At 51.5% G+C, this 22,610-nt stretch overlaps 1 protein-coding gene across 3 annotated transcripts in view; it reads left to right on the top strand.

Moving 5' to 3' along the window:
• JADE2 (jade family PHD finger 2) overlaps window positions 1-22,610 on the top strand; it is a 78,434-nt gene that overhangs the window by 36,349 nt on the left and 19,475 nt on the right. For all 3 annotated transcript variants that reach the window (XM_026857980.1, XM_026857978.1, XM_026857979.1), the window contains 4 exons: window positions 3,209-3,378; window positions 14,682-14,893; window positions 18,709-18,876; window positions 19,397-19,513. In XM_026857980.1, the coding sequence (XP_026713781.1) occupies window positions 3,209-3,378; window positions 14,682-14,893; window positions 18,709-18,876; window positions 19,397-19,513 (667 nt within the window). The remainder of the gene's footprint in view (window positions 1-3,208; window positions 3,379-14,681; window positions 14,894-18,708; window positions 18,877-19,396; window positions 19,514-22,610) is intronic.

Genomic DNA, 22,610 nt, shown 5'->3' on the forward strand with positions numbered 1-22,610 from the left:
TTAAAATCTGGGAACTGAGAGCTGTTTTTTCATGGGGCTGTTTTCAGATCCTGGTCTGAAATTTGGAGATATCCTTAGGGCATTGGGACACATCTTTATTTTCAATTTTCTGGTGGGGAAAGTAAGGCAAAAGAGGCAGAAGGGGAACCCCTTGATGCTTCCCTCTCCGAGCAGTCAAATAATTCCTTCTCCCACTGGTGGCTCTGGAAGTGCCTCCGATGGTTGTGACTGCCAAGGGCAGCAATTAAACTACTTGTCGGGGTCTGGAAAAACTCGAGGTTCATTTTCCTGCCCTGCTACAGATTTCATTCCCGACCGTGGGGCGGGTAGGGTCCTGTTCCTGGGGGCAGCTGCACACAGATTTCTTCCCTCGGTGCTTACAAACCTTGGAGCGTCTGGTACCAAGTTTGAGCTGGTTATGTGATGGACACGATGGCTTTGCCCCAGACACATCTCCGAGCGTGAGGCGCTCGATGCTCTGCCATTGACTTACATATTGGGAGGGAAGGCAGATAAAAGTCTTGCAGGGACCTGCGGGCTTCCCAGCTGGTGCTGCGTCCAGAGCAGGGCTGGAGCCTCAGGCTTTGGATGGCAGAGAGGCTGCTTGGGAGGGGATGACGTGCTGCAGCGGGTTGCTGTTTGCTTATTTGTTTCTTTGCAGTGTCTTCCTGTGTTGACATTTGTGCAGGGAGGTGGTGTTTCAGGGAGGAAATGTGAGCTGTGCAAATACTGCAGCGAGCTCCAGCTCCCAACTTCGCAGAGATCTGTCAGCTGGCACCACAGGCTGCTTTTCATTTCCAGCTCGTCCTCTGCTTGCATGTCATTACACGCGACACTGTTGACGTGTGTGTGGCAAGTGTCATGCATGTTGCCTCAGAGTTGCCAAGAAAAGGCAGAAGAGCTGACAGCGAGCGCCTGTTTGCTTTCTGTGCAGGGGGTTTGCAGCAGATGAGGCAGCTCCCTCTCCCCATCCCTGTGGTTGTGACTAGAGAGAGTGCTCAGAACAAATCTCACGGACCACAGTGGGACGTTCTCCTTGGCTGAGGCTGCCAAAGTGCTGCCCAGCACGGTGTGAACGTGGCACTAAAGGCTGTGGCACGCCAGAGGCATCCCACGGCAGTGGGCAGCCTTCCTGCAATGTGGGGCTCGGTCACAGGGGCTTGGCTGGAGGATGTTTTAAATCAGGGTCACTGTGCCTCCAGAGAGTGCTCTGGGGAGTGGATACCTGTGTGGAGTGGGTCAGGAGTCTTGTCTGAGCAGCCCAGGACTAGGATCTGATCTCTGTTGTGCCGCAGTAAATCAGCAGTAATTGCTTCTGAGGAGTTAGTGGCTGGAGGAGTCACTGTCACTATCAGTATTTGGACCATCATATCCACTGTACCGGATTTTTCTCATATAAAGACCTAATTTCTGTGGGCAAACTACCGCTGAAGGTAAAGGAAGGTTGCCACAGACCTGTGCTGGCACTGTCGCTCAGCAGGAGCCCATCGGTTGACTTTGGTGCTGTGGGGCTGGAAGGGGAGAGCCTGGCCAAGACTGCCTGCATCGTTGAGAAGACAGCAGCAAGCAGAGCTGGGCGACTTCTGGGTGCCAAACTGTAACTCATTTTTCCTGCTGTCAGGTCCTGGGCCAGGCAAGAGGGGAAGCACTGGCAGAACTGGGGCTTCCTCAGACCTCCAGAAGGACTTGACAGACGCCTCTGGTCCTGCCGAGCGCTTCGGGCAGGGCGCAGCGGGGACAAAGTGCTGCCTGAGCTCATGTTTCCGAATGTAACTGGGACAGAGCATTGCACTTAAATTCATCCACTGGGCCAAGAGTCTCATATTCACAGGGCGCAGAGCACGTGGTGGTGCCAGACCCCGTGCCAGCGTGCTGCTCTCCTTCCAGGCGGGTGGAAGGAGCTGGGGGTCAGCAGCGTGGCTGAGATGGCAGCGTGGTGAGCAGAAGCCCTTGCCTTAGCCCTCTCCCTGTGTTTAATCCCATGGCTCAGGTGCGTCCTGCCTTTTGTGGGGTGTGGGATGCCCCTTCGTGGCCAGGGAGCAGGGATGGGTTGATGCCATGGTCCCCCCTCACCGACAGGCCCCAGGCAAGAGCATCACTTCATAACACTGTGTTCGTGTGTGCTTTCCACATCAGATTTCCCAGTTTCACAGGAAGGACAGTGTATTTCTCCCAAACAGGCTATTTCTGTTCTGATGTACTCCTGCATGAGCCTCTTTGTGAGCTCCCATGGGGAGAAACAACCTTCTAATGTCAGGAGGAGCAACATGAGGTTGATACCAGCAGCTGTAGCTGCAGGTCGAGTTATTTGTCTCCGGAATCCAAACACGTGGGAGGTGAGGCAAGGTGGGGAGGAAAAAAAGAGCCACGCAAAGTGGAAAAGTGGTTTAATTTCTCCTGGTGTGAGGGGGAATTGGAGAACTGTTGAAGAGCAGGCCTGTTCCTGCGGAGAGCCCTGCGCAGAGCCGCCCGCTCGGTGCTTCCCCGGGGCTGCTCTGCCGCGTGGAGCCGTGCGGGGCATGGGCTGGTTTGTACCAGAAAGCATCAGTGGGTGTTAGGGAAGAATGAGATGCAGTGGTAAAGCCTGCGTGCGGCACTGCTACCGGTTTTATTTCTGAAGGGATTGGTGTTACATGACCCATCTGCAGGGAAGAATACACTGAGGCAGATGGAGGCACAGGCCAAAAAACAAATTCCTGATTCCCAGACTGCTCGTTCCCTTCCTGATGGCAGTCCAGGGCGGGTGGCCATGGCACTGTGTAGGAAGCCAGCCCAGCGGGAGCAGGAGCTGTGCCACTGCGGGCTGCAGGCTGGCCCTCAGCCGTGGGATGCCAGAGCCATTGCACCATGCTCCTGCTTCCCTGTGCTGCTTTTCTCTGGGACACTAGGAAAAGCACAGACTTCTCTGGGAAGGGGAGCTGGCAGCTGGGCTGTGCTCAGCGTTTTCTGAAAATCAGCTTGCTTTGATGCATCCCAGGGCAAACCATCACATAAGGTGCCCAGACCAGCAGCCTGTGGGAAAGTGCTTGTGTCCTAGTTGTGATCCTCAGAGCATCCAAGGCACAGGAGACACCACCGAGTGCACAAAACCCCTTCGATTTTGCTGGGCTTGCTTTTGTTCTTAGCATCAGGTTTGTACATGGTGTGGCCGCACCCTCCATGGCAAGAGGGTGTAGCTCTTCCTCAACCTCTCCTTCTTTTCTTCCAGGATCATACCCCAGCTGGAGAACTCGCCTTCACAGGTTTCACCGAGTAGCCTGCCTGGCTCCGAGATTTCAGAAGCCACAAGGACTTACTTGCAAGGAGTGAGCCGCTATGACCTGGACGAGCTCGATGCTTGCTGGTTGGAACTTGTTAATATGGAGCTCAAGGAGATGGGTGAGTATTGCTGTTGTTTTTCTCCTTGCGTGGGCATCCCAGAATGGGCTTTCAGGCTTTTTAAGTGATCATGTGGAACAGAAGGCCTTGAAGAAGAAATCTTCATTAAGGCTCTCCAGAAGAGATTGCCGTAGCGCGGGATCTTGAGTGTATCTCGGTGCTTCTCACTCACACAGGGGTTTTGGGATGTGGTACAAGAGTGGGGCGAGTCAGATGTGGTAGGAACAGTGCAGTGTGCCCCGTGGAGCGGGGGTCTGATTTGCAGAAGACCCAGAAGGTTCAGATCACTCATGTTCGTGCTGTGATGGCATGACCATTGTCATCTCCTGTACTTACCCCTGCAGGAGGAGGTCTTGGTCACGATGGGTGTGTTGAGCCTGACTCCTCTTCCTTTGACTAGCCACATTTGAAAGAAAGTATTTCTCCAGCATTTTTCCCACCATAGCCAGCTGGGCAGGTGGAGCCAGAGGAAAGCAGATTTCCTGGTCCAAATGTGTAATTCTCAGAAATGCTGGTCCTGGGTTGTCTCTCCTTTCCCAGGTGTGTCTAAATATCACAGCATAACGTCGCCTGCATCACTGCTGTTATATCACTGCACATTCTTAAAATCCATCAGTGCATTTTGGTTGAGTGCAAGTACCTGGACTTGGAATTTGACCATTGGCACTAGTGCTTAGCATGGTCTGCTGGGCAGATTTGTTGGCACAGACACGTGGGTGTGTAACCTTGCCAGACTGTGGAGGGATTTTCCAGTCCTTGTTAGGTAAGGGTTGCTGTGTTGTGGCTGCTGCTACGCAGGTAAGAATAACAACACAATAAAACATTCACCTTGTGAGGTCGGTGAAAGCTGAAGCGTGCCTACGTGAAGCATTACTCCCCGTTACAAAGGTCTTTCAAGGGTGGCACAACGTATGCTATCAAGTGCTTGAGCAGATGGGATCGTGCACTGCTGAACGGGAAGGTTGTGCTAAGTCTCACAGCCTGCTGGCTGAGGGCAGCAGCCAGATTCAGTAAGACTGCAGTAAAATTTAGTTCAGTAAGCTTGCACGGAGCACGAACAACCTCAGAAGTTGGCCACCACGTTGGCTGGTCTTGGTTGCAGAAGATTTCTGATGTACTCAGTATTTACAACCAAATTTGGTTAGAATGATCTCCGGGATGTTGAAAAAGTTGTAGAGGCTGCTTTTAGAGTTTGGCTAATTATTTATTATATGTGTCCTGTGTATTGGAGTTCCCATAATCTCAGTGTTGGGGAGCCCATAGTATCACTAGCAAATCGCAGCCAGCTTTGCCCTCATTAATTGGTCCTGTATGAGCAGCCTCAGCTCTGTCGTTAGCACACCCAGGTTTTGAGATATTTGCAGCTTCAGTCAAGTCCTTAGGCAGAGCAGGGGTTGCTCATAAGAAAAGCCGAGTGGCTCGGTCCTGCTCAGGTACCTGGCAGAGGATCCACTCTTCCTAACTTCACAGCTGCTGTTACTGCATCAAGAAACCAACTTGTACCACCCTGGACATCCTTCTGACTCCCCTCCCTGTGCCTCTGCTGTATCTCCTGCTGCGTTTCCCTGGCCGTCTGCATGGCTGGTGGCTGTCAGAGGCGTCCCTGGGCTCCCGAGAAGGGTTGTCTCTATTTCCACTTTCCCCTTACACGTATTTCAGAAGTCTCTAGAAAGGCAGCGGGCAGAGATTTGGCTTCTCCAGCTCAGCTGCATTAAATTTGGCTCACTTTATTATTTCTTCAAAGTATTAGGTTACAAATGCAATGACTTAAATGGCTTTCAGATGTGGAGCTCCCATGCTGGTGGGTAACTGGGAGGTTGAGATGGGACGAGATGCCCCTGCCCCACACCGGACGGGAGCTGGCTGTCCCCACATCACCTTCGGGCTGGCGCGTGCCAAACTGAAATGTTTGGGGGGGATAGAAGCAGCTTCGGGGAGCATGTTGGATTTAGGAGGGGAGCTTGAGCATGGTCACAGCCGTGTAGCCCTGGTAGCCCTGCTCCTTGCAGGTGCTTTGGGTGGGCTGGCATCGCCCCGAATCCAGTGTTGGGCACAGGTGATGCTTTGCCACTGACACGCTGCAGCTTTGAGCAAGCTGCATTTTTCTCCCTCTGGCTCCTTGTCGTTTATCAGCCAACCAGCTTTTGTAAGGACGGTCCTTAGGAGGTGTTTGTGCAGCACCAGGCTGGATGGCACCATGGTCTCTGATGAAGCCCCTGAGCCCTCCTGCCGTAACCGGCGATAGATGGTAATAACGAACCCGGGGGATTTCGGCAGCAGTAGTGCAAAGAGCCTCACTGCCCATCAGCTGATTCTCCAGCCCATTTCTGTTGCTGAAAGAGCACTGTAATTACTGGCTGAGCCTTAAATATGCTGGGGAGAGAGTAGCTTTGTGTGTGTGAAACCCACTGCGGATATGGCTTCAGCCTGAAGGATTCTGATATCTCGCCCCATCCCCCAGCCCTCCCAACTTCTCCAGCGGTGAGGGCTAGTGCATTTTTTCCAATGACTTGAAAGGGAAAACATACGGCATTGATTAATAACCCATCCCCGGTGCTGCGGGGAGCTGGGCGTCTGGCAGGTAGGGAGCAGGATGCTGGTGCTCGTGGCTGTGGGACCCCGGTCACATCCCCCACGCTGGCGGGGATGGGTGCTGCTGTGGGACATCAGGGCTGCTAAGGCATTGGGCTTTTTTTGGGGGGTGGGGGGATGCATTTTCCTGCCTGTGGAAGTGACAGGGTTTGGGTGCACGTAGAGGAAAGCTGTTGCAGCAAATCTCTCGCTGCTCACCTCCTGGGCTGGAGCGGAGGCTCCTCTCCCTCTGCTTCCCAGATGGGAGAAGCCGTGCAGCCAGGCGCAGTAGGGGGGGTGGGATTTGGGTGCCCTTCAGCGCCCAAGGCAGAAGCTTGCCGCCTGCCTGGGTTGGTCTGAAGGCATTCCATAAATAGCCCTTTCTCCCGGAAGCCCTCGACATTAATGACATACTGAGATTTCCAAACCAGCTTTCTAATCTCTGAGATCATTAACGTGACTTAACTGGAGAATTGCAGCCTCTCCTCTTCAGAGAAGTCGGGAGTTATCTCCCGGCGTCCGGAGATATGCAGAAGTTTAAATTCCTCCTGGGTGTTTAGCTGAACTGTTGTCACTGGGCAGTCCAAGGGCACAATGTGTCATTCCCAAAATATTTAATGACAAAGAAGGAGCCTGATCTCTGACTGGCTCTTGAGGAGCCGCGGGGAGGAGAGCTGGAAAACACCTATGAGATCATCCATCTCGCTTTGCCGTTAGCGCTGCGTTGATCCACGTAGCGCACAGCACATGCCTTTTCCAGTCCTTTTTAGGTCACTCCAGGGATGGAATTTTATCACCGAGATCAGATAAACCTCCAGATAGCTCCAGCTTTCTGCGCTCTGCCGGCTCCTCTCCCAGTTACGTGGAATTGCTCTGAAAAGCCAAGTTTTATGTGTAAAACAGGTCTTAAATAGTTTTAAACCCCCACCCTGTAAGATGCCTCGGTAGGTGTTTCTGGAGTCAATAGAAATGTACTGTTTGAAGAACTTCCGTGCGCTGGAGATGAAATCAATATTTAAGCATGCCTAAATGTTTTATTTGTTGCTGCTGCAATATGAGATAGTAACAAAAAGTGGGTCTGAAGGAGTCTGAATGAAACCCTGAACCAGATTTATGTACATGCCACTCCAGGCAGCACAGGCCTTTCCTTTCAGAGAGGAGCTGCGCTGTAAGTCTTTGTTTTTATATTAACATTTTATGCTGGTTTTTGTGATCTTTCGCTAAATCCAAAGCTATTGTAAGAGAGGGGTGAGAGAGACTTCAAAGACCAAGGCTGAAAGATATCTTTGCGGTGATCGGCACTTCATAAACACACGGAAAATCCTTAAGAAATTGCTAAAAAATGTTGCCGGAGTCAATTTTGCTGAAGGCAGAGTCGAAGTTTCTAAGTATTCCCTTGACTTAATCCATATGGTGTATGCTGCTCACATATGCCCACCACAGTTTCTATCTTGGGAGCTGGAGGTGTTCCTGGTATTTTATGGCAGGAACATGCAAAGGTCACATGTATTGCTTTTGAAGCTCCGGGGGGAATTCATCACTGCATACTTGAGATATGTCTGTGTACTAATGAGATGATACCTCCCTCGGCAGAGGTGAGACTGGTCAAGTAGACGTGGAATAAACCGAAGTCAGTGGAGTAACCCCGGGGAAGATGTGCTCAATGGAGCAGAGGCTGCTGTTAAATTTATGCCTTGGAGAGCGGCTGCTTGCCTCCCTGGCTACGCTGGGAGTCCCTGTCCGAGGCTACCCCCATCCCACCATGTCCTTTCAGGATTCGGGGAGCCCATTTTGCCCCCCCCCATGCAGCTGCCACCCACCCACGGTGCCCGTCACCATAGCCAGGCTCCATCCACCATGCAGGGCCCCCCCTTATTTGTCATTTGAAGCTCTTCCATTATTTTAATGACTCTGGGCACTGTTCCCTGCCCTGTGCTGTGGTGGCAGCAGAGGGGCAGCCCCTTGCCTGCCGATGCGGGGGATCCAGGGGCTGCCGTCCCCCCCAGGGATGCTCCCCAGCCCCGGCTGGCAGGAGGTTGTCCAGAGTCTGTCCTTTTTCTAGTGGGATCCGTTCCCTTTAACCACCAGCTCGGCTTCCCCCTTCCAAGAGTCTCCCCCCCAGCTCACAGCCATAGGGGACCTCTCGCAGCCCTGGCCCTGCCACCCCCTTCCCCGCCGTGCCCCCGCACCCAGGCTCACCCTTGCCTGCTGCTCCTCGCTTGAGAAAGCTTAGCCCATTAATAATTCTGGGTCTGTTTGTTTGGATTTTGTTGTTGTTGTTGTTGTTTTGAAGAAATCCTGCCAGTTTGGAGCTGTTTTATAACATGTCTGTGCTGCAGCCCACAACAAACAGCCGCATGTAGCCTGAAATCTTTGTTCTCTGCCGAGATCATAAGCTCATTGCACGAGTTATCGTTTCAGCAGCAGACCGGTTTGGTGCGTGGCTGGATGAACCAACAAATCCTCCTCTACTTGGTGGTACGTTACAAGCAAGAGATGCGTTTAATAGAGGGACTGATGTACAGCGTAGACGTATCTTGGGACCAGATTTAGGGCTGGAAGCTGTTCTCAATTCCATCGCCGTTGATCTGGATGAACGCCGTTGGTACCAAGGGGAGGAGGACTCCCCTGAGCTGCCCGTAGGCAGGTGCCACGCTCGTGCTTGCTGGTGGGCCGTCGCTCTTAACGTAGGGGTCTGTACCCCGATTTAATGTGAGGGCAGAACTCACCTTGTGAACAGACAAGTCGTCGAGCCCAGGGGGCAGTGAGGCACAGAAATGATGGCGACCAGAAAGGATGGAGGTGAGAGCGCGCTGTGGCTGGCCTGCGGAGCGTTGCTGAGCAGCATGGTGGGCGTCTGGGAAAGCCAGAGGTGGGTGCACAGGGCTTCTGCTCTTCTCCTGGGTAAACAGCATCGCCTCCCCGACCACCAGTTCGGGGCAGGGTGCTTCTGAGGCAGCAGGAGCCACCGTGCCCCTGCCCGGGTGAGACGTGGCTATTTGCTGGGGTGCTGCAGCATGGCGCAGCTGAAGGGAAACAGGGAAGGAAGAAGAATAATTCAGGCTTAAATAATCCAGACTAATTTTGTGTGAAAGTAGCCTCTGCCTTTAGGCTTATCTTTAAGCAAGGAAATCCAGAAATATTTTCAGGTGGCAGTTCCTTAAGTTGTTGGCAAACATGAAAACACTGTGAGCCTCTGGAAGAGAAATCTAAGCTTATTTAACTTCTTACAGAAACAGATTTTTCAGGAAAGCCTCTGGAAGAGAAAGCTAAGCTTATTTAACTCCTTACAGAAACAGATATTCCAGGAAAGCCATGTTAGTGTATAGATTAGCAGGGTTGGAAACCAGTGGGAGAAGCTTTAGACATTCTACCTCCACATTTTTCAGCACAATCAGTTTTTATGTCAAGTTGTCGTTTTGCGATTTCCATAAATTCCTCGCAGTAATTGCAGTAGTTTCTGGCAACATTCGGAGTTTTGCTGCTGGATGGAGTGAGGAGGCTTTCATCAGAAGTGCTCCAGGACAGCTCTGTCAGTGCCGAGCATCGCTGGAGAGAAACAGCAGCTTATAAAGCGGCTTCTAAAAGATTTTGTCATCATCTTAAATTTGAGCAATAATTGATGTCGGTGGGTGGCAGAAAGAGTGATAATTGGTTCCTGTAAATCTTTTAAGTGCATTAGCAGGCTTTGTTTGTAACAAAATATCTAGAAGTTTCAGTGTGGATGCTCAGCTCACACGGGTTGCGTGTCAGTGTTCGTTTCGTCGGTCGGGCTTTACGTTAAGGGTCTGATAAAAATAATATTGATCCAAGATTACTGTACAATTGCTGCATCTCCCAAGCATTGTGTGCCTGCAGGTGACGGGTCGGAGGTGGCTGGGGCAGTCCCAGATGTTCTGTTGTGGTGTTTGGGTGGTTGTCTGTCATCTCATGACTTTCCCAAAGGATACTTGGGACAGGACCTGGGATGCCCAGGGGAGCAGCCAGCCCGGGGCAGGGGTGTCCCTATGGGTGCCTTGAGTGTGGGGGTGCTCAGCTCCCAGCCTTACTCAGAGGTAAAACGTGCTGCTCCCAAAGCATCCTCCACAGCGGTGTCTAAGCTCAGTTTCAGCATCTAGCCAGTGCTTTTTATCTTCGGATTGCTTTCATTCTCCCAGCCTCTGAGAGGGGAAGGGTCCTCAGCAGAGCTTTGCAGAGGCAGAACCCGAAGCGGGCGGGTTTGAAGTGCCTGGCCCGGGGTGAGCTGGAGGACGGGGAGCTGGAAGGAGGTGTCCGGAGGGAGCCTGTGGGCCCCATGCCGTGTGTGAACACCCCTGCCCCAGCAGGGACCTGGTGTCCTTTCTCAGTTTTTCAGAGATACTAAGAAACAAACCTACATCATCTTAGAAGTGCTTTCCTTTTTTTAAAAAAAAAAAATTTAAAAAACGAGTAATTTTGCTTGTTTATATGTATTTTTACTCAAAAATAGACTGCAAGGTTTATAGCTTGTGATTCAGCTAATGGCACAGCCAGCAGTCCTGATGACTCTTTGTTCATGAGCTGTTTTATCTCCAGGTATCCTCCACAGGGTAAAAGGATTTATTGTTTCAGTAAATTGATTTTAGTGGAGCACAGTTTAGTCAGAAATAGGTCTCTGTTTTGTGAAAGGTGGCTCTCCAGCTGTTTTTTTCCTCCCTGTGCAGTGAGTCGGCTCACACCACGATAAGGAGTAGCTGAGAATTCATTTAGCAGAAGAATATTGCTCCTTCATGCCACATAAATTACGATATTACAGAAATAATTATAACGGAGAGCGGCGTTGTGTAAAGGCATGTGCCTGGTGGTTCTCCCAGACCCAGTGCTGTGGCTTCGGCGCCAGCCCAGTGATCCCCGCTCCTTTGGGATAGAATATCTAAACTCTGTGTTTCAGGTGATGTACGGGCAGCTGCTGTGAGGTCTGGGGGAGCTGGGGTGCGTGGGGTCAGGACCAGGCCCTCGGGAGCCCCCCGGGGATAACGGGGATGCTGGGTGGCTGTGGAGCCGCAGGCATCATGGCAGACCCTGAGATACAGGGAAGAGTTTTCTGTTGGGAGCAAAGTTCAAACAAAAGCTTGGGTTCCTACACGGTTTCCCTTCCAGAATCAGATCTGGAGACCTCCTGCAGTGCATCATGGACTGGCACCTCCTCTCCTCCTCCCATTTCCAAAGCAAAGTCTCCCTTCTCCTCTGGGGATGCTTCCTTTGGCTGGGCACACGCTGCCCACCAGCATCCTGCTCTGGGCCGAGAGAGGATAGCCCTCCTCCGGCTGGGATGCGGAGGGAGGCAGCTCTCTGGGGGTGACAGTCCTTCCTACCATGGGGACAATATCGGGGCGTCCCATCAAAACCAGCCATCATTATCACGCTCGGCGTTAATGGGGTGAGGATGCGGGCGGCCTCCTGGAAGGGGTGATAGGCCGTGGAGCCATTTATCCCTGTGTTATTGTTTTGATGGCTACAAATCGCTGGTGATTATAGTGGTGTGAGATTAAATTCTCACTTCTGCTTATGTCCCTCTGGACAGAAACTGTGGAGAAGCATGTGCTCCGCTGCCCTTCTCCACAGAGGCTCAGAAAAACTTGGTTTTCTCCCCACCTTTCATACAAGACCCTGTCATACCTTAAGCAGGTAAAAATACCTTTCTCTTGGTCAGCAGGTAAGAGTCCACAGTCCTGGTGATGGTTTCAAATGTGACTTATCCCCTGGACATTGCTGGGTTTATTCATTGTAGCCAAGATCAGTATCTGGGTCTTTGCTTTTCCTTCCCCAGTGACAGTAAGTGTCACTTGTACATGTACACAGGGAGTGTTTTGGGGGAGGTTTTTTTTTTTTGTTGTTTTGCTGTTTAGCTGGCCACAATCAATACAGATACCATTTTCTCCGCCAAAAAGATGACAATTTTATGAATGGAGTTTAATAGCACAAACTTTATATGATGCAGAAGGAGATAAATGGAGCACAAACGGAAAAAGCACTTCACCCCCAGGCCCCATTGTTTAGTGTTTCATAAACGATTAATCGCTTCATCCCCATCAAGTGCAATTGTCAATTCAATAAGCTCCGAGGTATTCTGAATGGTGCTTGGCAAACGAATTCCTAATGTAATTACATCTAAATGGAGTGTGAGAGCGTGCGTGCGGGAGGGAGAGATCTGTATTTTTTGATGTAACGGTATAAGAGCTACACTGCACGTAGGGTGATAAGGAAACCCCGCTGGGGTGCTGGTCTTACGCCGGTGTGAGAGTTTTGGGCTCAGCAGGGGACTTTCTCCCCAGGGTTAAGCTGGTGATGCCGGGGCATCGCTGTGGATGGAAAACACGGGAGATGGGATGGGAGCTGTTGCCATCCACTTGAGGTGACGTGGAAACGGTGGCGATGCAGGTGAGATCCCGGCGATGCCAGTGCGATCCTGACCCTGCAGGCAGGTCAGGGCCGTTATTCCTGTGGAATTCCCCCTCCCTTTCCTTCCTGGTGCTGCCTGCAGCTGCCTGCCCTCTACCCTGAGCACAGGGCGGCCCTAGAAAGTGTGTGGGGAAAAGCACTGGCCACACTTCAATGATCATTTTGCCTTCCAGAAGAGCAGAGAGAGCAGAGCCTGAAATGCTGGGACAAAAGGAGTAACTCCAGGCTGACATCTCAGTGCCCAGGATCATAGTCACAGATGCAGACTTTAAACACTGACCAAGAGGAGAGTATTCTTGCTGGGCTTGTTTAATGCTCACATAAAAGTCATGGTTTGTGGCTCTCCATAGAGCAAGTGCAGCTCGGGTGGTGTGTTTATAAAAGGACACCATTAAGGCAAAAATAATGCTCTGGCTTTGTCTGTAACTCAATCCCTGCCCTGTTGCATCCAGCCAGCACAATGCCAAGAGCGAGCCCGCGGCTCCGTCCTGGCTCGGGGTGCGGGGCTCGCTGTGCCAGCACAGGATGCTTCCCATCGCTGAGCTCCAGCCCCCCCCGGGCAGCCTGTGCCAACCCGGGGCTCTGCAGAGATCCCGCGCCCATTGCCGGGGCTGCTCCGTAACAAAACAGGTATTGTCAGGTTCCTCGGCGTGTTGCGGCACAGCAGCCCCAGCGCTTGAAAGGGCTGTGATAGGGAACAGTGTTGTCTGTCTTAGATGGTATCTCAGACTCGACACAGACATGTAAAATGCCAGGCTAGATGTTTGCAGAGACTTGTCAAGCCAAGGGAAACTGTGCCAACGCGAAACATTGGGGAAGAGCATAAAAAGACAGACAATGGTGTGTTTGCTTGCCGAGCTCGCCTACGGGTTGCTTTCCCCCTTGACAGAGTTTTTTCAGCCAGTCTGTGGCCGTCGGGGAAAGGTGCAGCCCCTGCCAGCCCCATCCAGCCAGAGGTGCTGGGGGGGATGCCCAGGTCCCCCCACAGCCCCGTCCCTCCCCAGCCCTGGGGACTTTTCAGGGCCCCAGAGCTCAGCCTGAGACAGGGACATCACACTGTGGCTCCAGAGAGGCCCAGGATGGCAGATTTCTCACTGAACATTTAATTAATAAATGCTTCATATGAATACGTCCTCAAACCGTTTTTTCCCCTTCTCTGCTCATAAATGAGATACTTTCTCCCGTTGCCTTGTGACAAGAAAGGTGGACAGCAGCATGGGTCAGGCTCCTCTGCTTTCTGGAGCTTGCTGGAGCATCCTGGCCGTCATCATGGGTAATATATGTAAATGAAATGCAAAGAGAAAGTGTTTTTCATTGCATCCTGCTCGTATCTCCATCCCTATCTCTCTGCCTTCCCTGGTGATGAAACAGTGCTCATGGGAAGATGGGGTGCGGTGGGGGCTTCACTCTGCCTCTTACCCCTCACGGAGAGCCTCACTCCTGCTGCTGACAGATTTTTTTATTTTTTTTTTTTTCCCCTTCCTTTTTTCCGTACCTGGAGTGACGTCACGTTGCGTTTGTGGCGCTGGGATCTCTGTGTGCAGGTGAGAGGCAGCATTTCTGGGGGCAGCATTCAGCATGGCACCATGTCGGTGCTGCCGAGCTCCTGGCAGCAGCACTCCCCCTGTAACGGTAGCTGGGTGGCCCGCTGCTGGAGGTTGCTGCTCTGGAGAAGCCTCTCCTGGTTATTGGCCTCGTATTCATGGTTGTCACTCTGGAGAAACCTCTGGTAAAGCACCTCTGCCACTTTTTTTTTCACTAAAGAACCTGGTACGAGGGGAATAAAAGACAACACAACCAATCTGAGCCCATCCCCACCCGGGTCTGACCTTCTGGTTCCACTAGACCCAACCAGGAAGAAAAAGACTGTATTTGTCCTTAATTTCAGCCTTTGGCTTCAGTTTTACAGTTCCATTTAATTGGTCTTAAAAGGGTCAATTTTCAGTCTTAACAATTAAAGCATTGACTTTGTGTTGCCAAAGCTTGTCTGAGCCCTTGCTGCAGAAAGCATCTTTGCAAAACTTGTCTCCTTGAACATTTAAACTGTCAGACCTAATTATCCGCATTGCTTCAGCTGAATGGGTTCCTTTCCTCTCAGCCAGCAGCAATATTTTGTTACTGTCTATGAAACATAAACTGCATCCTGAGTTAGAAGCAGCCGTTTTCTGAATCGCCGCTCTTACCGTCACCGTGGATTTGCCTCTTTGAGTTGCAATCTAAAACGCTCAGCCCTTTGCAAAACGTTCCCCGAAGGCGGGTGGGCTCCCGCGCCGGAGCCGCATCAGTGTCCTCCTCTGCCTTCTGCCTTGCAGAAAAGCCCGAGCTGGACGAGATCACCCTGGAGCGAGTGCTGGAGGAGCTGGAGACCATGTGCTACGAGAACATGAACATCGCCATCGAAACGGAGGAGGGCTTGGGCATCGAGTATGACGAGGACGTGGTGTGCGACGTCTGCCGCTCGCCGGAGGGGGAGGACGGCAACGAGATGGTGTTTTGTGACAAGTGCAACGTCTGCGTGCACCAGGTGAGCCCCCGGCGCGGGGGGAGAGCGGCGGGTTTAGGCTGGCTGCACGTCGCGCTCCTAAACCCTCCTCTGGGTTCTTCCCATCCCCGCTGTCCCCTGGGCTGCCCTGGACCCCTGTTACGCTTTTCTGATGGATTCCCAGCGCGTCTCCAGTGGAGTGAGGATAGCAGGTGGGGTCTTGGATAGCTGGTAGCAAACTGGTTTTTCTGACTTCCTAAGTGCCCAGAAAAATAGTCAACCAGAGGTTGAAAACCACTTCCTGCAAGCTTGCTTTGCCCCCTCCTCCTTATTCTGTGATATTTTATTTTATGCCTCCTCTTCCATTAACGTGCTTATTCTTTCTTCACCCCATCTTCATTAAAGTGCAGTGAGATCTGTAGCACCCCGGGGTGACCAGCATCCTGTGTGGGACTGCTGGTGGGCTGGGAGGGATGTGGCTCCACAGCCCAGCACTTGCCCCTCGCTCACTGGAGGGAGGGGTGGGCTTGCACAGACCTCCAGCCTCCTCCACAGCGTTATACTGGGGGTAGTAGGACCTTCCAGCTCCACTAGCACTGTCTCACATCGCAGGGTTTCTGTCCCAGCTACCCTGCTGTACAAGTGTAGGATTTCATTTTCTTTCACTGCCTGGAGGAAAATAATTTTATTTTTAGACTTGAATGCAAATGCTTCAAGCCCTTGCTGAGGCAGGGGGGGGGTGGTGGGGGTGTCTGTGGGCTCCTGCTCTTGGGAGAACCTTGACAAGGAGAAAGCAGCCACTGTGAGGGTCTCCTGGGTCCGGTGTGGATCCAGGGAGGTTTTGCTGGTTGTGCTTCGAGGGGAAGCACCGTGTGGTGCTGGGACAGCAGCAGCAGCTCCCGGGCTTCACTCTCTTTGTGAAGGGTTTTTGATTTTTTTTCCTCTAAAGAGAGCCGTTTGCTCATCTTTTGGGCATCTTTTCCATCAGTGCTTCCTGGAGGTGGGAGAGCGCTGGAGATATCTATAGTTGCGGGAGGTGGGTGTTTTGAATGGTTTCCATCAGTGAATCAGATTCCACAAAATACCAGGACGATTCAGGGTTGGGGTTTGGGTTGGGGTTTTTTTTGCCTTGGGATTTTTTTTTTTAACAAGCCCGAGTGGCCATGTCGGGCCGTGAGCTGCCACGTGCCGGTGGGCAGGGGCTCAGGGGAAGGTGCTCGGCAGGCGCAGGGCTGCCGGGGGCACTTACGGACAGCCCGTGGGCTCCGCTTTCTGCAAAAGGGGTTGATTTCAAGACTGTTGAAAGAAAAGGGAGATTTTTCCCATTGTTTTCAGGGAGCAGAGTCCAACCCTAAGCCCGAGGCCATCCCGTAAACTGCTCGTGATTTAATCTCTGCCCCAATTTACACCCTAAGCCACAAAGTCCAGAGCCACAGTGCGGTGTTACGTGGCATCCTGTTTCTTATCTAACCTGCCCCGTGCCTTTGCCAGCCCCACATCCAAAACCTTCAAGGTTGATGCTCTCCTGTGGGTGTCTGGGTGCTGATGCCACGGGCTTCATGTATTCAGGCAGCGGCAGAGAGGAGCCGGGGTTCTGCAGAACACGGCCAGAGCCGTACCTCGTCCTCCTGCATCCCAGCGGGACGGGGCAGGGGCAGGGTCCTGCTCAGACACTCGTTGGTGGGTTGTGGTGCTGGAAGGGATCGTTGTAATCATCTCATCTGCATTACACAAACCTTGAAGCTTACTATTAATTAATTCCTGTGAAGCGTAGCTTTCAGAAAACGTATGCAATCTAAATTTTAAAATTTTCAGAGAGGAGGAATCTTACCCACCGCTGCTAAACTGCTGTGGTTCATCGCTCTCACGGTGACAGTGTCACGCTTCCCTTTAGCACGGGACTGATCCATCTCCAACCAGTGTGCCATGGTCGTGTCATTACCAAATTCCCATTCCCTGGCCTGGGGACACAACCAAGCCCTCCCTCTGTTACACGGACCACACCAAGCTTTTCCGGGGCTCAGCATCCTTCTTGATTTTTGGCATCCCTTTCTCCATGACATTGCACCCATGACAGGCACAGCGATAAAATGAGTCTGGCTCCATGTTCCCAGAGCATCTTTTGCCTGGTGCTGGACTGGGAGAGCATGTTTAGCTGATAACTCACCTCGTTTCTAGAGCCACTCCTTATCCAGGACAGAGGACTTGTAGTATTTGCTCCTAGGAGCAGAACTGCACCTTCAGCTGCTCTAAAACCTGTAGGGATAAATAACTGAGAACCAGGACTGCTAGCAGTGCACACCTTGTCATAATTCCTCTTTTCCCCTAGATTTTAAGATCCGTCTGCCAGTTTATCCTCCTGGTAGTACATACCAGGCTGATTCTTGTCTGGTACTAAAGCACATGTTTTATAAAACTCTGTTACAGAAATGATTTATCTGTCAGATTTGGAGGCGCTGTGAAGCACACAGTAAAGTCTCTCTGAACCATGTAGACTCGCAACAGTAATATTACCTCCTTTAATTCCTTATTATCCCAATAATCTGTTGGCAGAGTGGCTTTTTTCCCCCTTGGAAATCACTATCAGTGAATTTGTGCTTTGGGGCAGCCTAAAGTTGTGTTACAAAGTCTGTTCTTGGCCAGTAAAGACTGAGGATACCCTTTTCCCATGCTCACACGTCTCCCCATGGCCCTGCTGCCCCCGTCCCCACCTGCAGCACCGTCACTCGTGGTGACGGTGACCTGCAGCAGCAGGATGAAAAGCTGTTCTTTTTTGGGGTAAACTTGAAGAAGTGGAGTTGGCAAATGCCTGGGCTCAGCACTGCCCGTTTGCTTTCTGCAGGGACGTCAGAGCAGCCAGATCTAGACTTAATTACATTGCCTCGTTAAAAATAGTGACACAGCCCTGTGTTAGCGCCCAAGGCAGTTGTCTGCCACTCCCTGTGCGAGTTATCGGGATGTTAAAAACTGTCTAGTTTTAGTAGTAGCTGTTCAGTACAGTCGTGAGTTATGGCTAAAGTGGGAAGTATTTTATCCTTGTCATTATGTGATACAGCTTATCATTTGGCTCTCCCCCAAGTATGGAAGAGAAATATTTATGAACACTTTGGCTTCTCTGCGTCCTGTGCTATCGCAGCAGGTCAGGGAGCTCCAAGGGTAACCCAGGTCCTTTAGTTCTCTCTCTCTTGGCCGTAGACTTGTCCTTGCCTCCTTTAGATTTATTGTCGTTTAGATTTATTGTCCTTTAGATTTATCATCCTTTATGGTTCCTCTCTTCTGATGTATATTCATGACTATTGGTTTCCCCTTTTTACCTTTCCATAGTTATTTTCGCTTCCCCTTTAGGCTGCGTTGGGTGTGTAACCAGTGTGGCCATCTTTCTCAATCATGGGGTTGTGGCTTTTCAGCCCTCAGCTACCTCAGAGGTTTTCTCCCCACGGCATTTCTTACTTCTCATGAGTTGTCTTGGGTCTGGTAACTGCTCAGAAACAGCCAGGAGACGACCGGCGGTGAGGGCAATGATGAAGCAGCCTGGTTGCCCACCCCTGACTTGGAGCTGGGCGGATGCTTGCTTGGCATGATACCCAGCATGTTTTTATACTGAGCTTTTAATTAAAACTCAGGACACGCTGATCCAGCATGAGTATCCAGGTGGAAATAGGAAAGGTAGCAAGGGAGGAAGAACTTAACCTGTCCGTGACAGCGGCGCTGCTTTACTCTGCTGTTTATTCGGATGCCCGAGTGCGGTGGCAATAAGCCAGGGGTAGGGAGAAAGGTGGGAGTGAAGGAGGCGGTCTGGAAGGAGGATGTTCTTCCTGGGCTGCTGGGACTAACCCTCCTCCCTCGTGTCTGTGCAGGCGTGCTACGGCATCCTGAAGGTCCCCATCGGGAGCTGGCTGTGCCGGACCTGCGCCCTCGGCGTTCAGCCGAAGTGTCTGCTGTGCCCCAAGAGAGGGGGAGCGCTGAAACCCACCCGGAGCGGGACGAAATGGGTCCACGTTAGCTGTGCCTTATGGATACCTGAAGTAAGATGTTTTCCAACCTCCTCTTGACCACGCGGGTGGGCACAAGACCTGGTTTCCAGGGCTCAGCCCGGGATGTTCGTTAATGGTCTAAATAGCAGGTCCAGCTTGGCTCATCAAGCCGTGCTGAGGTCAGAGCACGACTGTGTGTTTAATTAGCAGCCAAGGGGCACCTTGTTAAGGGAAGACACAGAGGTGGGGTGCAGGGGCACAGAGGTGGGGGGCAAGACCTCTGAGCAGGGTAAAGCTAATTTCATGTGCCCGTTGGAGATAGACAGCAGCATCCGAATGAAGAATTAGTTCAGAGGAAGCACTGACATGAATTTTTCCTTCCATTGCATCTAGATTTGTTTCTGGGTTTTGAGGTTTGGGTTTTCCTTTTCAAATTACAAGTGACACTGAAAAATAACAGAATAAAAAGAAAAAAAAATCCAACTCTCATTCAGACTGCCACAGACATCCCCCTGTAGGAGATTTGGGATGGGAGCCAGTATTTACAGCTTGTCTTCTATTTCGTGGCCAGGTTAGCATTGGATGTCCTGAAAAAATGGAACCCATTACGAAGATCTCACATATCCCAGCAAGCAGATGGGCTTTGTCCTGCAGCCTCTGCAAGGAGTGCACTGGGACATGTATTCAGGTAGGTAACCTGGCACCAGAGAAACTCAGACCTCTGGGGTTGTGCCTGTAATAGCCACAAGAGATTCTTGAGATGTTGGTGGACATGATCTGGCCGAGGCTTATTCCTGCTCTGAGTAAACCTAATGACAGGGAGCACGAACACCCATCAGACATCATCAGATGTTGTTTTGTAATCATTTAATGTATTGACTGCTAGGAATCTAGATTAACTTTCTTTGCATAACACAGTGATGTTGCTGTAGTGACACTAATTACCGAGACTGCAAATGACCTTGGTTTGAAATCAGGAACCACCAGCAGAAAGGCTTGGCAAAGCTGACAGAAAAGGGAGATACTCGTGAGATACATAAGCCAAGTATTTCAGAAACCGGTGGGGGTCAGCTGGGAAGCCTTTCTGCTGGGGGGATATCAGGATTAGATAGTCCTCACTAGCCTGCCAGCTTGCAAAATAGAGTATTTACCACGTGTTCCATTCCCACATTTTCTCCTGTTTTGCCACACCTAAGCATCACACTGCAGACATCTGAGCGCCTGCTCTCCCCGCAGCAGTGGCGTGCTAACGAGGAGGTGAAATGTTCTCATTTCCGACCACAAGCAGGATGCTCTGGGCTTCCCTGTTACAGAAGTGGGATGGAGCTTCCTGGGCCGTGATCTCTCTTCTTGGGGAGCAAATTGCAGAAGCTCCTACCCAAAATGCAGCACGCTTGGTGTGAGAGCGTTTGGGGAGCCCTGCTGCAGTGATCCCCCTGCTCTCCCCTGCGCAGCCAGTGTAGTGTCCTGGTGGTCCTTGGGGATGGGCTGGGGGTTCTGCTGCTCCACGGTGCCAGTGCCTCTTGCTTTTGTTGGCAGACCCGTCATGGAAGCAGTCTTGGCGTGCAGGGAGGGATGGAGTAGCCATTAAGCTTTGAAAAATTGGGAGAAAGTTTGGGATGTGTAGCCATCCTGACTGCTCAGCTCCTGTAGAGCAGTAGGAGCTGCACCTGGGAGGTCGGCGTAGGCAGCAGTGACTCCTGGGGACCAGAAGAGCTGCCTGGTTGGAGAAGGGCAACAGGAATAGGAGGTCTGCAGGCTCTGCTGCGTTCGTGCCACCGCTTTGGGTTTAATACTTTGAGGGGAGCTATTTAAAAGCAATCCCCTTAGCTTGAAATGAAATCTCACAATGCTTCTTTAAATCTCTAGCGTTGACTCACTTCTTTTTTGATGGCTCTGGGTGGATCTGCTTATTCACCCTGCCAGATGGAGATACTGTGTCATAACGGCAACTGCTTTCAAAGAACGGAAGGGCAGGGAAGGAGGCAAACAGGCTTGGCAGCATCAAAAAGACTTTAGCTTCTCTGAGGCTTCATCCTCTTAGCGCTGGCATGTCATGGGAGCTGTGAGATCCCGGGGACTGAATGGATTTGCATTAAAGGTCACCTGAGATGGAACAGGAGCTTTATTGTCTCATGTGCCGGCAGCTCACGGTTTTTAAGTCTTCATGAGATTGTTACCAGAGCGTTTGCTGAGTCCACCCTGGCACACTTGGGATGGTTTTGCTTCAAGGAGAAGAGGGAGAAGGGTAAAAAAAGCAGGCAGTGCCTTTATCTAAGGATTTATGGGGTGAATCAACAAGTTCACCCATAGATAAATAAACACGCTCCGTAGCCATCAGCGGTACAGAGCTCTGTTTTGAAAGCTGATGTTTATGGAGCATATTTTTGATTAGTGCCTGTTTATACAGGTGTAATCTAACTACCTTTGTCAGCGTTTCAGGTTTATGACCCAGCTCTGAAAGGAGGAGGTTGTTTTCTGTTAAAGCACTGAGCGGTGGGAATCAGGTGCTGCAGGTGAGGCAGGGCAGGGGAAGGAAGGCTCTTGCTTCCAGGAGGGGCTTTTCCAAGTGGCTGGTTGGAACTGGGCTTCACCAGAAAGTTGAGGCAAAATCTGGAAGTCAAGCTGGAGGAACAGAAGACTGTCATCTCAGAGGGGCACGGGGATGCTCAGAGGCAGCACCACAGCTTAAAAAGACTCCCACCTCGACCACATTTTACAGAGAGAAGTGTGAGACATTTTTACATGACATGACTCTGTGCATCGTGATGTTTTTCCCCATCCAAATTCCAAAAAGGCAAAAACAAACCCAGGGAAGCCTGAGGAAGGGCTCCCTGCTGCTCTCCATGCCTCTGACCTTGCTGCTCGCACGCAATGCCTTCCCTTCCTTTCTGGTACAGAGCTGTGAACCCAGTGTTGCTCAGCGTGGCCACAGTCAGCCCAGAGCTCCCGGACACTGGGCAGGGATGCAGCTCTGGAGACACCCAGTCCCCAGCTCCTGTTAAAGGGAAATCATGACTTCATGGTGGTTCGTGTGGTCAGACATCAGGAGATGCCAAAAAGAGCTCAGTATCCGGTAGGAATTTTCTCATTTGCATTGCTGAGATGGAAAAGAAGAGGGTGCCAGGAGCCAGGTTCCAGAACAGCTCGAGTCCTTGGGACCCAGCTCCCCCCTCACCAACTCAGTCCTTGCCTGTCAGAGCAACTGGAAGAGCTCACCAAGGCCTTTCAACGCAGCACAAAATGCCAGATTCTCTGTTAGTTGCTGGCAGCCTTCTCCAAAGGGCACATTTTTTTGCTGTCATCATCTTCCAGCTTTCTTTTTGTTGTTGTTTTTTGGAGAAAGCCCTCAGAAGCGTTCTCCACCACTCACTTGTTCGTTGTCACTCCTCTGCCCGCTGCTTCCCGCTCCCTTGAGCTGCTTGTGCCGCTGGTCCCCATCCACCAGGATAACTGGTATGGTGATTCCTCAAGCTGTTGTCTGATCGTGCCCTGAAAACATACAGCATGGCAGCGGGTGAAGAGCAGCGGGCGTGCGCTGTGCAGCCCCCACACCACCCTCTGCCTCAGCCCCGCACCCTCCGAGGGTGTCTGCGATGCTGAAACTGCCTATTTCGGCTGAGAAAAGCGACCAGGATCCAGACCATCTGTGGTCATTAAAAATCACACGGTGGTTTTTGTAAAGATGCAGAAGTGTCGTGGCTGATGGCTTGGCCGGAGTTCAGCACCGGTAATTAATTTTTCCTTCCTGAGTCCCCCTCGCAGGTCTGTCGGAGGAGCTGCTT

Source organism: Athene cunicularia, assembly GCF_003259725.1.
Source record: "Athene cunicularia isolate RWA chromosome 13 unlocalized genomic scaffold, athCun1 chr13_part1, whole genome shotgun sequence".
NCBI lineage: Eukaryota > Metazoa > Chordata > Aves > Strigiformes > Strigidae > Athene > Athene cunicularia.